Raw genomic sequence first — 13,402 nt, 5'->3', positions numbered from 1 at the left:
ATACACACACACAATAGATTAATTTAACTTAAAAATTATAAAGTAGAATATACCTTTCATTATTTACTGGGAAAAACACTGTTTTATCCACACCAGAGTCAATCTTAGCTCTCAAAATAAATGATGGCATGCTAAAGCCCTTCTCTTTCTTACCTGGGAAGTCACATCTCGATCTATAAAGTGCTGTAGCAGTTCCTTGTCATGAAATGCCAAAACATTTTCTATCACGCTAAGAATATTGATGGGAGGGTTAGGAAAGTACTCAAACCAATGTTGACACCAATTGACTACAAAGGAAAAAAAAAATCAGAAAATTTTTCTTTAAATATTTTTATGTATTATAGAAGGATTTTTTTCTTGAGGTAGTCTCACTATATTTGTGTGTATGTATGTACATATTCATATTCCCAGGCCAGTCTCAAACTTCGAATCCTCCCATCTCAGCCAATCTAATGTAGGGATTATAGGCAACCACACTGGGACTTTTTATCTCTAGAACTGTGGGTGGGACACAGGAGCCTTACACATGCTAGGCAGCACTATCACTAAGCTGTACCCCCAGCCTATTTACTCATTTAGTTAGTTAGTTAGTTACAGGTTCTAAGGCAGGCCTTGAACTTGTGGTCTCTGGATTAACCGGGACCACAGGCCTGTTAACAATCCAATTTTTTTTTTTTTTTGCTCTTCAATAGGCTCATGAATAAAGAAGAGATAATATCTTTTTAGTTTCTAGATCATAAGGATTTGAAACTCCATAGCGTTAATATAGTAATTCAGGCATAAAGAAAATTTGCCAATTTCTTCAGGGCAGTCATTGAAAATGTGTCAATAAAAACATGTATACACACACACACACACACACACACACACACACACACACTCACTCTTCCAAACCATTCCTAAGCTGACATGTTGGACCTTCTGGTTCCTGCAGACTCCTGTATTTTCAGTCTTTGATTAACAAAGGGGTTTTCTTAGAAAAGGCCATGTATTTTGGTTTACCCTTATTGTCAACCTGATAAAACTTAAAATCATCTAGGAGACAATCTTCTGGGCACGTCTGTGAGGATATTGCCAATTTCCAGAGAGGTTTAAATGAGGGGAGAAGGCCACCATCCATATGGTGGCTCCCTTCCACAGACAGGGAAAGCACGTGACACATCGGGACTAATGGGTGCTCCTGCTGTCTGCCTGTGGATGCAGCGTGAAGCTGGCTGCCACGGCTTCCTCCCATGATGCACCAGGAGCCACTTTCCTTAAGGGATTTTCCTGGGGTCTTTGTCACGGCAACAAAAAAGCTGTACTCCTTGATGTTATGACCTCTCACCTCAGGTCAGCAGTACACCTTGATGTTATGACCTCTCACCTCAGGTCAGCTGTACTCCTTGATGTTATGACCTCTCATCTCAGGTCAGCAGCAGAGGTTCCATCAGCAGAGTATTATGTAGTTCACAAAGGTTTTCTAATTCTAGAACTCTGTTATTTCATTTATTGCCATACATTTAAATTTGAGCTAATAATTAATCCAGAAGTAAAATCTTGACAAGATTTCAACTTCTTTAAATCGCTGCTGTTAAAATGACTGGGAGCAGACTGGCCTAACCCAGCCTCAGAACTTGGGGGCCACCTTTAGGAAGGGGGTACTCATACCTATTGCACAGGGTGGCTAGGAAGGTAAACTGAGCAAACCAAAGTGAAATAGGGAGAACAATGTGGCATACAAATTGCTCGATATTATGAACCTCAGATGGTGGGGATGAGGGCAGCAGCCAGCACCTGGGCAGTACCTAGCAGGCACTGTGTGCCAAGGGCTCCACCTTCAGCAGTTCTGTGAAAAGCAACCAGTCCCAACTAAGTGTGAAACTGGATTCTTTCTAACCAAAACCACCCGCAACAATACTGTCTAAAAATTCCTACTCTCCACATATAAATGATTGGTGTGTCTACTTTTTGCTCTAAACTTGACTATTTCATACTTCTTGACTCAAATATAAAGAGATCTAGATTCCCTATATGTGGCAAAGGTACCAAGACACCAGGAAGACACATGAGACTCCATTCTTGGTTTGGTTCTGCAGTACTTACTTATGAGAGTAGCAACAACTTCAAAACAGATGAGCTGATTGTTCTGGAACAATTTCACAAACGGGAAAGCCAAGAGTGGAAGATATGGAGTGTCACTGAAGATCGCAGACCAGTGAGCTAATGCAGAGAGGGTTCTGGAAATAAAATAAAAAAGGAAATAAAGACCAGAAAGGGACAGCGTTATCACAGTGTGTCTTGGTAACTGATTCAGATTTGGTGGAGACTTTCTCTCTTATCTCTATCATACAGTTCCCCTCTTTAGAAGCACTGGGCAGGGGTAGCACACACCTTTGATCTTAGCAATGGAGAGGCAGAGGCAGGCAGATCTCTGGGAATTGGAAGCCATCCTGGTCTACATTGTGAGGTCCAAGCCAGCCAGGGATACATAGTAAGACCCCATCTCAAAACAAAACAAACACAAAAATCCAACCCCAATCTGCTCTCACCACCAACAAAAGAACTCAACCCCACACAAATGGTGGTATTACATAAATACTGTTCTGTGTCTTGAAGTTTCCAGTTATTACTTGAAACATTGATATCAGGATCTGTGGTGTAAATACCCTCATGATGTTTTTTTCTCGGTGTCTGTGACAGCTTTGTGCTGAGGAATCTCATTCATTTTAATAAGATTCCTATCATTGGGGCTTAGGGTCTTTCTGCTTTCATAAACAACGCCGCACTGAGTATCATTACATGTGCACCTTTCTTCAAGTGGGAAAACAGACTTGGATAAACACTAAGATATGTGCAGCTGTAATTTCAATAGCCAATGACACATGATCCTCAACGGAACATCTATTTATGTTGCCGCTGACATTGTGAAGGGATCTCTGTTTTCTCAAAGCTCTTCAAAGTGTTATCAAAATTTTGTGATGGGTATTCCTGGTTGTCAACTTGACTATATCTGGAAATAACTAAAACTGGGCTGGGTACACCTGTGAGGGATTTTTTTTTAATTAAATAATTTGAAGTGGGAAGACCCATTTTTAATCTGGATCTTCTGAGGTGGGAAGACCCATCTTTAATCTGGGACCCACCTTCTGGGAACAGCCTATATAAAGGACAAGGAAGAAGGAAATTTGCTCTGTCTGCTTGCCTTGACTCCTGCTGGCAAGTCCATTCTTTCAGAGGCATTAGAGCCTACTTTTTCAAGATTCTGGAGTACACCAAAGGCCAGCTAGGACATCCAGCCTCGTGGACTGAACAACTGTTGGATTCTTGGACTTCCCATTGGTAGACAGCCATTGTTGGACTAGATGGACTACATACTGTAAGCCATTCTTACAAATCCCCTTTCTGAATATGTGTGTGTGTGTGTGTGTGTGTGTGTGTGTGTGTGTGTGTGTGTGTGTATGTATGCATGTATGTATGTATATATTCATTCATTCAATCAGTTCTGCTCCTCTAGAGAATCCTGACTCATACACATTTCTGTCATACTTCTTTTTTATCTTATTTTATTTTTAAAATTTTATTATTAATATGGATTTTTTGAGATGGTTTCTCTGAGTAGCCCTGGCTGTTCTGGAACTCGGAGATCTGCCTGCTTCTGCCTCCCTAGTGTTGGGATTAAAGGCGTGCGCCACCACTGCCAGGGTCACCAAGTTGTCCTCTGACCCCACATATGTGCCATGGCAAGTGCACACACAAAATCAGGCATAGCAATCTATACTAAAGGAGGCCAGTGAGAGACTCTTAAAGGAAAACAAAAAGGCAAAGTAGCATAGATCCTATTTCTGTTAACTGTATGTGTAGTGGGAACACACACCTGCAATCATGTTCTACTTGGGAGGCTAAGGCAGGAAGATCGCCAGTTCCAGGCCAGCCTGGGCTACTTAGGGAGACTTGGGGGGGGGGGGTTCCAATCAAATCAAAACACCCAGTATGCCTGTGCTTGCATTATATACCTATGGAAGCCAGCCCCAAACCAGCAGCTGCCTCCAGTGTGAGCCGGCTTCAGGAGGAAAAGCACAGACTTCCCTGAGACCTCTGCACTGCTGCAGCTATCTTACAAGGCACTCATGCAATTACAGGTTGATTTTATTTTATGTGTCTGTCTGTCTGTCTGTGGAGGCAGAAGCAGCAGTCCCACACATCCTCAGGAGTAGAGTTAGAGTTGTGAGCTGCCTGACACACTTGCTGGAAATCAAACTCTGGTCCTCAGGAAGGGCAGAAAGTTCTTGGGGATGAGAACATTCTTTTTAAAAGATTACAAGAGATAATTTGAAGGTACTTGAAATGTTCAAAATACGAAGGCAGGAAGCATTCACTTATATAGTCACATCGTTATAGTACTTAAACATGGTTTGTTTCTTCAGTACAATCCATAGCCAGACAGGTCTCAACTTTCTGCATTTGTCTAATCAAGCAGAAAACAATTCTCCTTCATTAAATTATAATTCTGAATTAAAGTTATAAAATAAACTATAAAAATAAAACAAAATTTTTAGCGTGGCAGTGGCACATGCCTTTAATCCCAACACTTGGGAGGCAGAGCCAGGCGGATCTCTGTGAGTTCTAGGTCAGTCTGGTCTACAGAGCTTGACCCAGGACAGGCATTAAAACTACTCGGAGAAACCCTGTCTCGAAAAACCAAAAAGTAAAAAGTAAAACAAAATAAAAACTGTATTTTATGTGTGGGTACTTTGCCTGCCTGGTACCCTCAAAGACTAGAGGGGATGCTGGAGCCTCTGGGAGGTGAGTGACATAGCTGTGAGCTGCCTTGTGGGGCCTCTGAGGAGCAGCCAGTACTCTTAACCAGTGAGCCATCTCTCTAGCACCTGATTTTAAATTTCCACTTAAAATCTAGGAAAATAAATCAGATGCAATGGCTCCTACTTAGAAACTCAGCCTGTAGGACTAAAGCAGGAGGATGGAGACTCTAAGGCTGGCTTGAGCTACGTGGAAAGTTCCAGGCCACTGAGCTAGTGAGATTCAAAGAAAAGACATTAGAAAAACAGAAATGGAAAAACCAAAGGGGAAAAATGAGGATAACTTGAAGTATATATACAGATTTATAATTAAAATAGTAACTTTAATTGTAAGTGGATTAGTAGACACAGAATTGCTTTATGCATCCAACTGACCACAGTTTATGGAAACTCTTGCCACCTTAGGCGGAGTGTAGAAAACTGGACCTCAGGAGGTGCCCGTCCACACATTATGTAGGCAGAAATAATACAAGAGCGTTTGCTTCTCCGAGCAGAATCACGAGACCAAAGCCAGCATCTCAGGTGCATTTATCTACTGACAAAACCAGTTCTTGGTTTTCTGCATTGATGGTATCAACAGAAGGAATACGTGGTCTGTTTATCCTCCGAAGACAGACAAGCCAGTATCTCAGAGGAATGTGTGAAAATACTCTTTTCTAAAAGTATTTTAGGAACACATTCCCATTAGTTTACATTTCCTCCTGCATCTACAAAGACAAGGCTTCCTACCAAAGCACTTGCTGTGTTTGACTCTGCATACTTGAACCCAAGAATCACAGGCAAGGCACAAGGGTAGTCTGGCAAATATCCGAACTATAATGTCATTTTATGGAGAGATGGCTCAGCCTTTAAAGGCTAGGGCTCACAACCAAAAATATAATGTCGTTTTATGCAGACTTACCATGCACAACAGGAAAGCATATTAAATGTAGGGGCCAAATGAGTAAAATAAGTCTTAAAGTCAGCTGATATTTCATCGAATTCAAAGGGTAATAAATTAAAAACTTAAGGTACATCGAATTTTTAAAAGTATGTATAGGTGAAGCTAGATAAGTAAGCACCCCTTAAGAGCAAAGACTGGGAGCAACCCAGATGTTCCTTAGCAGGGACGGGTCAGTGAATCGCCGTGCACCGAGCAGGGGCAGCTACAGAAGCAGATGCAGAATGCCTCTGCACTGCTCAAATGCCCTCACCCAAAGCAGGGTCTAGACATGTGTGATAACAGTCAATCAACAGTCAATCAACAGCCGCATAAGGAAAAGCACAAACACACACGTGGTTATGGAATATTTACTGACAGGATTACTAATGAGGAGATAGACTGGAGGGAATAGAAGCCAGTTTTACTTGAATAAACCTTATTTTGTATGAAACAAAATAAAGTTTAAATGAAAACAAAAACTTCAGGGCTTCACTGACTCTGGGGTCAAACTCCAGTGAAGAAGAAACAGGACCAAACCAAAAAACACTGAAAATAAACAGAACAAATTAACCTAACTATGTAGTGAGTTTGTGGCATTACCACAGCAATGATTAAGTAATTCTAAAATAATAATTTGATTATACATGCTTGTGGGCTATAGTTTAAGGAGGAAAAAAAAAACCCTAGAAAGCACTTCAACTATTTTCAATAATCCTAATATGAACTAGGCATGGTGATACATACTTGGAGAACCTGAGGCAGGAGGATTGTCATGAGTTAAGGCAAGCTTGGCTTACATTCCAAGTATGGGGCCAGCTAGTGCTATATAGTAAGGCCCCACCTCAAACACAAAATAACAAAAACATCTATCATCTACCCAAAACAATAATGTAAGATACAGCTGTCCCATTCCCACACACACAGTTTTTAATATACATACAGTACAGAGTTCAGAAGTCAGTGTATATGTAGAAAAAGGGGGCTATAGGTGTGCCTCAGTAGTAGAGTGCTTACCTACCATGCAAAAGGCCTGAGATTTGATGCCAGAAATACATACACACATGCACATCAATGTTATTATGAATCAAGATTTTTTTTTACTCTAAAAGATTTAAACACAAAATCAAAGAAGTCATGCAAAAAAGTTTTAATCCCAAATTTGATAGAAAATACCACTGTGAACTCTTTCCTCACCCAGTCCACCAGAAAGGCCTATGTTTAAATCTAAGTTTATAATGTATAAACTTATTATTATTTGGGGCATTCTAAGATAATTAACTTACTGTTTTGAAAACTGGTAAAAATTTTAAGTTGATGATGGGAACCTTGTCTTTCTCTCTCTCTCTGTGTGTGTGTGTGTGTGTGTGTGTGTTTTCATGTGGGGGGAGGTACGTGTGTGTGTGTGTGTGTGTGTGGGGAGGAGCCCATGTGTCTGTGTGAGGCGATCAGAGGACAATCTCAGCTGCTGTCCTCAGGTAGCCTTCACTTTTGGTTTGAGACAGGGTCTCCTCTTGGCCTGGAACTTCACCGACTGAGCTGAACTAACTATTTGGCCATGGAGCTTCCAGGGATCTGCTGTCTCCGCCTCCATCATCCCATCACTAGGACTGCAAATATGCACACTGCCCCAGATTTTTATGTGAGTTCTGGGGATTGAACTCAGATCCTTTGGCCTGCAAGGCAAGTGCTTTATGAACTGAGTCATTTCCCACCCTTGGAAGGTGTTCTTTATGGAAACTTTCCACGTAATAAAGAGAAGGAGTGACAGAAGTCGACTGTCAGTGTTTTGCTAATCTCTGGGTTGCAACGGATCTAGAGGATGGTCAGTAATAACCAGTAACGCCTTCAAGAGAGAAACAACCAGCGACCATAATCCTCCTAACAGAAGTACACAAAACCGCCTATAATGTCACCCAGCACACCGCCAAGGGGAGAAATGAATACCCTGGCTCTTATCAGGCCCTTTGCATGTGTGATCAGTTTAGAGTACACCGTGGATAAAGAGAAATAGAGCAAACAACAGTAAGGGAATAAACCAGCAAAACCCAGACTGTGGTAGAGTATGTAAGGTGAGTCCTGGTTCCTCAACAAACACACTGCAGGGAAACAATCTGTAGACCACAAGAGGCTCTGGGGTCGGGGCCCACGCCCAGGACCCCAGCTCTCATGAGGCAGAGGCAGGAGGGCGAAAGTTCCAGGACAGGCCGGGCAACACAGACACTGTTCCAAAAAAGCCAAAACAAATTAAAATTATAAAAATAAAAGAGACTTTGAGGGGGACCATGTCAATCAAATTCTGTGTGTGTAACTTGCTGGAATCCAGAGTTTATGACCAAGTTTACCATAAAATTTCCCAAGTCCGTCAGTAGTGGGGATGCTGACTGGGTATGTGGGCTACAAGAGTGAGCTTCCTTGTCAGTGTGATAATGGCAGTAGGCACACACAGGCTGGAGGAAAGGAGTCTCCAGCTTTAAAGGCACATGCGTAGACATTCAGTATGCTACGTGCATGCATGTCTAGGAAGGCAGCAGAGAGGAGAAGGTGGAGCAATGCAACAAGGTGGTCCACAGCTGGCCAACTGCTGCAGCTAGCAATGACACAAGGCTGCTCTTCACCGTGTCCCACTTTTACATAAGCTTGCAGCTTTTCATCCTGAAAACTCTGCAAGAAGATCCTGGATTCTAGAGACCAGGAGCAGTTCCAGCTCTCACAAGTGACCAGATCACGTTATCCAACCGCTCTATGCCTTGGTTTCTCTACCTGTGACGTAAATTAAATACATATTTACCTAACAATGAAGACATTTGTGCTCAGCCTTGTGATGTGACATGCTGTCACCTACAAAGTTTACACTTGAGAACTGTGCAATCCAGTTACTGAAAAAGAAAATCTTACAATGTTTTAAGTAGGTCTACAGCTCTGTGTTATCACCTTCATAGGCATGCTCAGCTCCAAACAGCGTGTGGGCTGCAGCTGGACACACTTGCAATACCTGCAGTTGGACATATGAGGCTTATGACTAGCATTTACCAAGTGTCTACTATGAACTAGACACTGTTCTAAGTGACACTGTCTTCAAATACCCCAATAATCTCACAATGTTGGGGTGATCAGCTCCAACCCCATTTCCTGTCAAAAAATTAAGGATGGGGGAAGAAATAGATATCCTTTATCCCTTATTAAATGATGGAATAAAGATTCAAAGCCAGGTGGTGGCGGCACATGCCTTTAATCCTAGCACTTGGAAGGCGGTGGCAAGCGATCTCCAAGTTCAAGGCCAGCCTGGTCTACAGAGTGAGTTCCAGGACAGCAAGGACAACACAGAGAAGCCCTGTCTTGAAAACCCAAAAGAAACAGCAGATGGGATAGAGTCAAAACTGGGTCTTCTGTCTTAAAGCCCAAGCTCTTCCCACTACTTTCTTTGCTCCTTTGGATTACCCAAGAAAGTATGATTTTTCAGGAACATAACACAATCTCACATCCACACATGATGCATGTATCTTTTGTTTTTAAAACAGTCCTACAAGCTGGCAGTGGTGGTGCACGCCTTTAATCCTAGCACTGAGGAAGCAGAGGCAGGTAGATCTCTGTGAGTTCAAGACCAGCCTGGTCTACAGAACGAGATCCAGGACAAGCACCAAAAACTACATAGAGAACTCCTGTCTTGAAAAAAAGCAAAAATAAATGAATGAATGAATGAATGAATGAATGAATAAATAAATAAATAAATAAATAAAACAAAACAACCGTACATACCAGACAAGGAGAGTCAACACTGACCAAGCAATCCCTTAGGGGAAGGGGGTTTGGAAACACTCAGCCCTTGTTCCCACCCCCGCCACACTGCTGCGGTGTGTTAAGCGTACCTCTGCAATATTCTCAGTAGTTTTCTACTTTTGATGGGGTATTTCTTCTGCAGGTTCAGATAAGCCACATGAGTTCCCTTATCCATCAAGCTACTAAATGCTGTATGGTTTTCAGGCAGTTGCAGTAAAGAGCGCCAAATAAACATTCTGAAATAAAAATCTGATTTGAAATAAAGAAAAAAAAACTTGTTTTGAGTGAAACTGATTTAGAATGAGAGAATTTGAGGTTTACCTGTACTTTGTTGGATATTCTCCATAGCCTTTTAATAAGATTTGCAAACGTTTTTTATTTAATCCTTCAGACAATTCATTCTATAAAAAGATTGTATCATAAGTGACCATCAAGCAACTGAAAACATGGTAATCTAGTTCACGGTGACTTCCAAACTTTAGAACATAGCACACAAGACAGGCAGAGTGGCCCAGGCTGGCAATCTTAGCACTCAGAGAACAGGCTGCAGGATCATGAGTCTGAAGCCAGCCTGGACTACAGGGAAGATCTCGTCTCCAACAACAGTACACAACTGAAAACAATATACAGTGAGATACATTCATGCCCTTGACCCTGCCACACACACTTCCTCTCCTACCATCAAGTACAGCCATGAACACAGCGTATGAATCCACCCATATCACCCTCCTAACAAAGCGCCGAGCATGAAGACACCAACACAGCACAATGGGAGCTGACCGTAATGGGAGCTGACCGTCACTAAGTCAGAATCTGCTTTAAACGTTCTTTCCTGCCCCTAAGTTTTATAATTTAAATGCTTATAGAAAAAAATTATTAAAATTAATGTGAAATACACTAAGTGTTGCTGAGGATATGGAATAACTGGAACTCTCTCTACTGTGCTAGGAATATGAGTTACTTCAACAGTTTAGGAAAAACTGACAGTATTTACTAAGCAAACCTATGGTATATCAAGAGGCTAAGGTATGAGGCAGAGCACATACTTAGTACATATATGTAATGTGGAGTTCATACTTAGTACATATGTGTAAAGCAGAGTTCAATCTCCAATACTCACTCTTCCCAGCAAAGAGAGCATTATCACTGTGAGGCAAAGGGAAGGGAGTGGTAACATTCCATTCTTTGATGTGGGTGCTGGTAGCATGGGTGTATTCGGTTTGTGAAAATTCACTGTGTACTTCACACATGTATTTTATTGTCAACAAATAAGTTCCGTGAAGATAATGTTAGACATTTCTATTAATACTTATATTTTCTTTCTATTTCAAAGCAGAAAGAAACACTTAAAAAAGAAGGAAAACCATTTGGAAAACAACACGGGCAAAGAGATGGCTTGGTGTGCCGGTACAAGTGCTTGCTGTATGAGCTGGGTGCCCTGGGTTTGACCCTCGGAACTCAGTGGAGGGAGAGAACTGACTTGAAAGTCGTCCTCTGATCTCAACAAGTCCACACACGCATGCAAGCACGCATGCACGCACACATGCTCGTACTCATGCATGCACACAATTACTTAATTTTAAAACACGAAACTTCTTGAACTTTCTCTCAAGGCGACCCTACTATGGCTCCCTCCGAGGGGCACAATGAAAACTCCAGCGGGAGCAGCGGAAAGCACGCTTCCTGTTTCCCTGGTAACCTTCTACAGCAGCATTGTCTAACAGAAATACAACACGAGTCACAAATGGGACTTAAAACCTCCTAACAAGCACATTAATAAAAGCAAAGAGAAACAGGGAAAAAAATCGGTTTCATAATATAATAATTTATTTAACCCAACATAACCAAAATATCACTTTAACACAATCAATATAAAATCAATTCATTAAAAAAAAAATAAAAAATAAATAAATCAATTCATAAGACAGTTTATATTCTAGGCTTTCCTACTGTCTTACCACATGTGTTTTACACTTAAAGCATCTTTTTAAAATATTTATTTATTTAGTATGTACACATGTGAATGTGTGTGCGAGTGCACATGCGCATTCCACAACACAGATGAAAATCAAAGAATAATTGTCAGAGCTAGCTTTCTCTTTCTACTCTGGATTCCAAGGACGGAACTCTGCTGTCAGGGTTTGTTGGGTTTTGTTGAGACAGTGTCTCACTATGTGACCCAGGTTGATCCCAAAGTCACAATCCTGCCTCTACCTCATACATGCTGGGATTACAGGTATGTGCCACCATAATGGGCTACTACGTCACATCTTGATTCAGATTACCACACCTCAAATATCATCAGCCACACACCAGCCCAGAAATCACCAGATGAGCCTACAGCAGGGTCACAGAGAGCTGGAATTTAATTATAATGCTTTCTTACCTCTTTGTTTTCTAAATTACCCGTCAGGTCTTGCTTGAGTATTCTCGTTTGAATTTTGCTCTCTTTAGATCTTGCTGGCCGCTGCACTCTTCCCGACATTATTTTCATCTTAAGGTTACTGGATCGCAGGGTACTGCTAGGCAAATCTTCAATCACCTTAACCAAGGGAGGAGGCGGCTAAAAGAGGAGAAAAATGCCTCCATGTATTTATGTACCTATATGTACGTCTCTTCCACAGTATTCTTAGAGAGTAAGCCTCTTTTGAGAGGAGTCATCAACTTTACTTGAATGGCATGCTTTACTTTGTATACGGCATATGTCTGTCAAATTCCTTTAAAGAACAAATAAATACCCATGAATAACAGCAATAAGGAGAAGTTATTCCCAAAGGCGGCTCAAAACGGTATGACAGCAAACCACTGTCCACTTGCACGATGAAGTCAGCACATGACGGTGACGCAGAGAAGGCAGGGCTAGACAGATGTCCCGGGAGAATGCTGAGGACAGCACCTAACGGGCACGAGGCTCAAGCACAAATCAATCCCGGGGGAGCATGGGCCCCTGAACCATGTGAGGCCGAGGACTGTGTTCTGCACAGGTAAGGGCTGTCAGTCCTTTACCATGCCAACTGCTTCAGAGGGCAGCTCAGGCAACACCACCCAAGAGCTCATCTTTAGGGGGCCATCAGATGGGAAAATCTAACCATCAACTTACTTGAACTGAAATGACTCACTAGGACATTTTCTTCATAAATGGTACTCCTTTTGAAATCAAATGATCTTCTTTATTCAAAGGAAATGTGCAAATAAGGTCACCTGGGCTGAGTTCTAAAAACAAGTTACAGTGCCCACTTCTGTGATTTAATTTTTCATCTTGGGATGGATCAAAACAATTTGACCAAATTATGGTCCATTCTAAGTCTTTATTAAAGCCTCTATTCTGAAATTATTTCCCCTGCTGGGGATTCATCCTTGCCTTCAAGCACAATCTCCCCCAGGCCAGAGCCGGAGATGTGACTGGACTTACTTGGTTCCTCTCTGCAATGAATACATGGGATTCACTGACTTCATTAGAACAACATCAGAGATTCTCTAATGACAGAAAATGAGGTAAAACTCAGAAGAAAAGGGCACAGATGAGTCAAAGTTTGTACAGGAAAGGCAGCTGCACATTCACACAACAGCCACGCAGACACCAGACGATGTGCCCTAAATGTAAGAGACGACTGGACTTGGAGCTGGCTTTCCTTCACTGCACACTCAGGGTGCTAGGTGCAGAGCAGCCCAAGGGGGTGATGCACTCGGAACAGCTCTGCTCAGTCTTCTCCCACCTCCTCAGTCAGCAGGAGAAAATCAAATGAAGAGACTAAAGACGCTCAGCAAGAGCACTTCATATCCTGGCGATTTAAAAAAATAACATATATTAAATGTTCCAACACACAAAAAGCACAGAGCTATGGCATCTATAATGGAATATTTTATATAATATAGATTATATATAAGAACAAGAGATTATAAT

General features: G+C 41.7%; 1 protein-coding gene across 2 annotated transcripts in view; it reads right to left on the bottom strand.

Moving 5' to 3' along the window:
- Positions 1-13,402, bottom strand: part of Tbc1d31 (TBC1 domain family member 31) — a 62,915-nt gene that overhangs the window by 20,249 nt on the left and 29,264 nt on the right. For both annotated transcript variants that reach the window (XM_036208569.1, XM_036208568.1), the window contains exons 8-12: positions 11,885-12,061; positions 9,820-9,899; positions 9,588-9,734; positions 2,086-2,219; positions 154-287 (exon numbers count right to left, since the gene is read on the bottom strand). In XM_036208569.1, the coding sequence (XP_036064462.1) occupies positions 154-287; positions 2,086-2,219; positions 9,588-9,734; positions 9,820-9,899; positions 11,885-12,061 (672 nt within the window). The remainder of the gene's footprint in view (positions 1-153; positions 288-2,085; positions 2,220-9,587; positions 9,735-9,819; positions 9,900-11,884; positions 12,062-13,402) is intronic.

The sequence above is a fragment of the Onychomys torridus genome, chromosome 16, assembly GCF_903995425.1.
Source record: "Onychomys torridus chromosome 16, mOncTor1.1, whole genome shotgun sequence".
Taxonomy (NCBI): Eukaryota; Metazoa; Chordata; class Mammalia; order Rodentia; family Cricetidae; genus Onychomys; species Onychomys torridus.
This window is presented reverse-complemented; position numbering and strand designations above follow the sequence as displayed.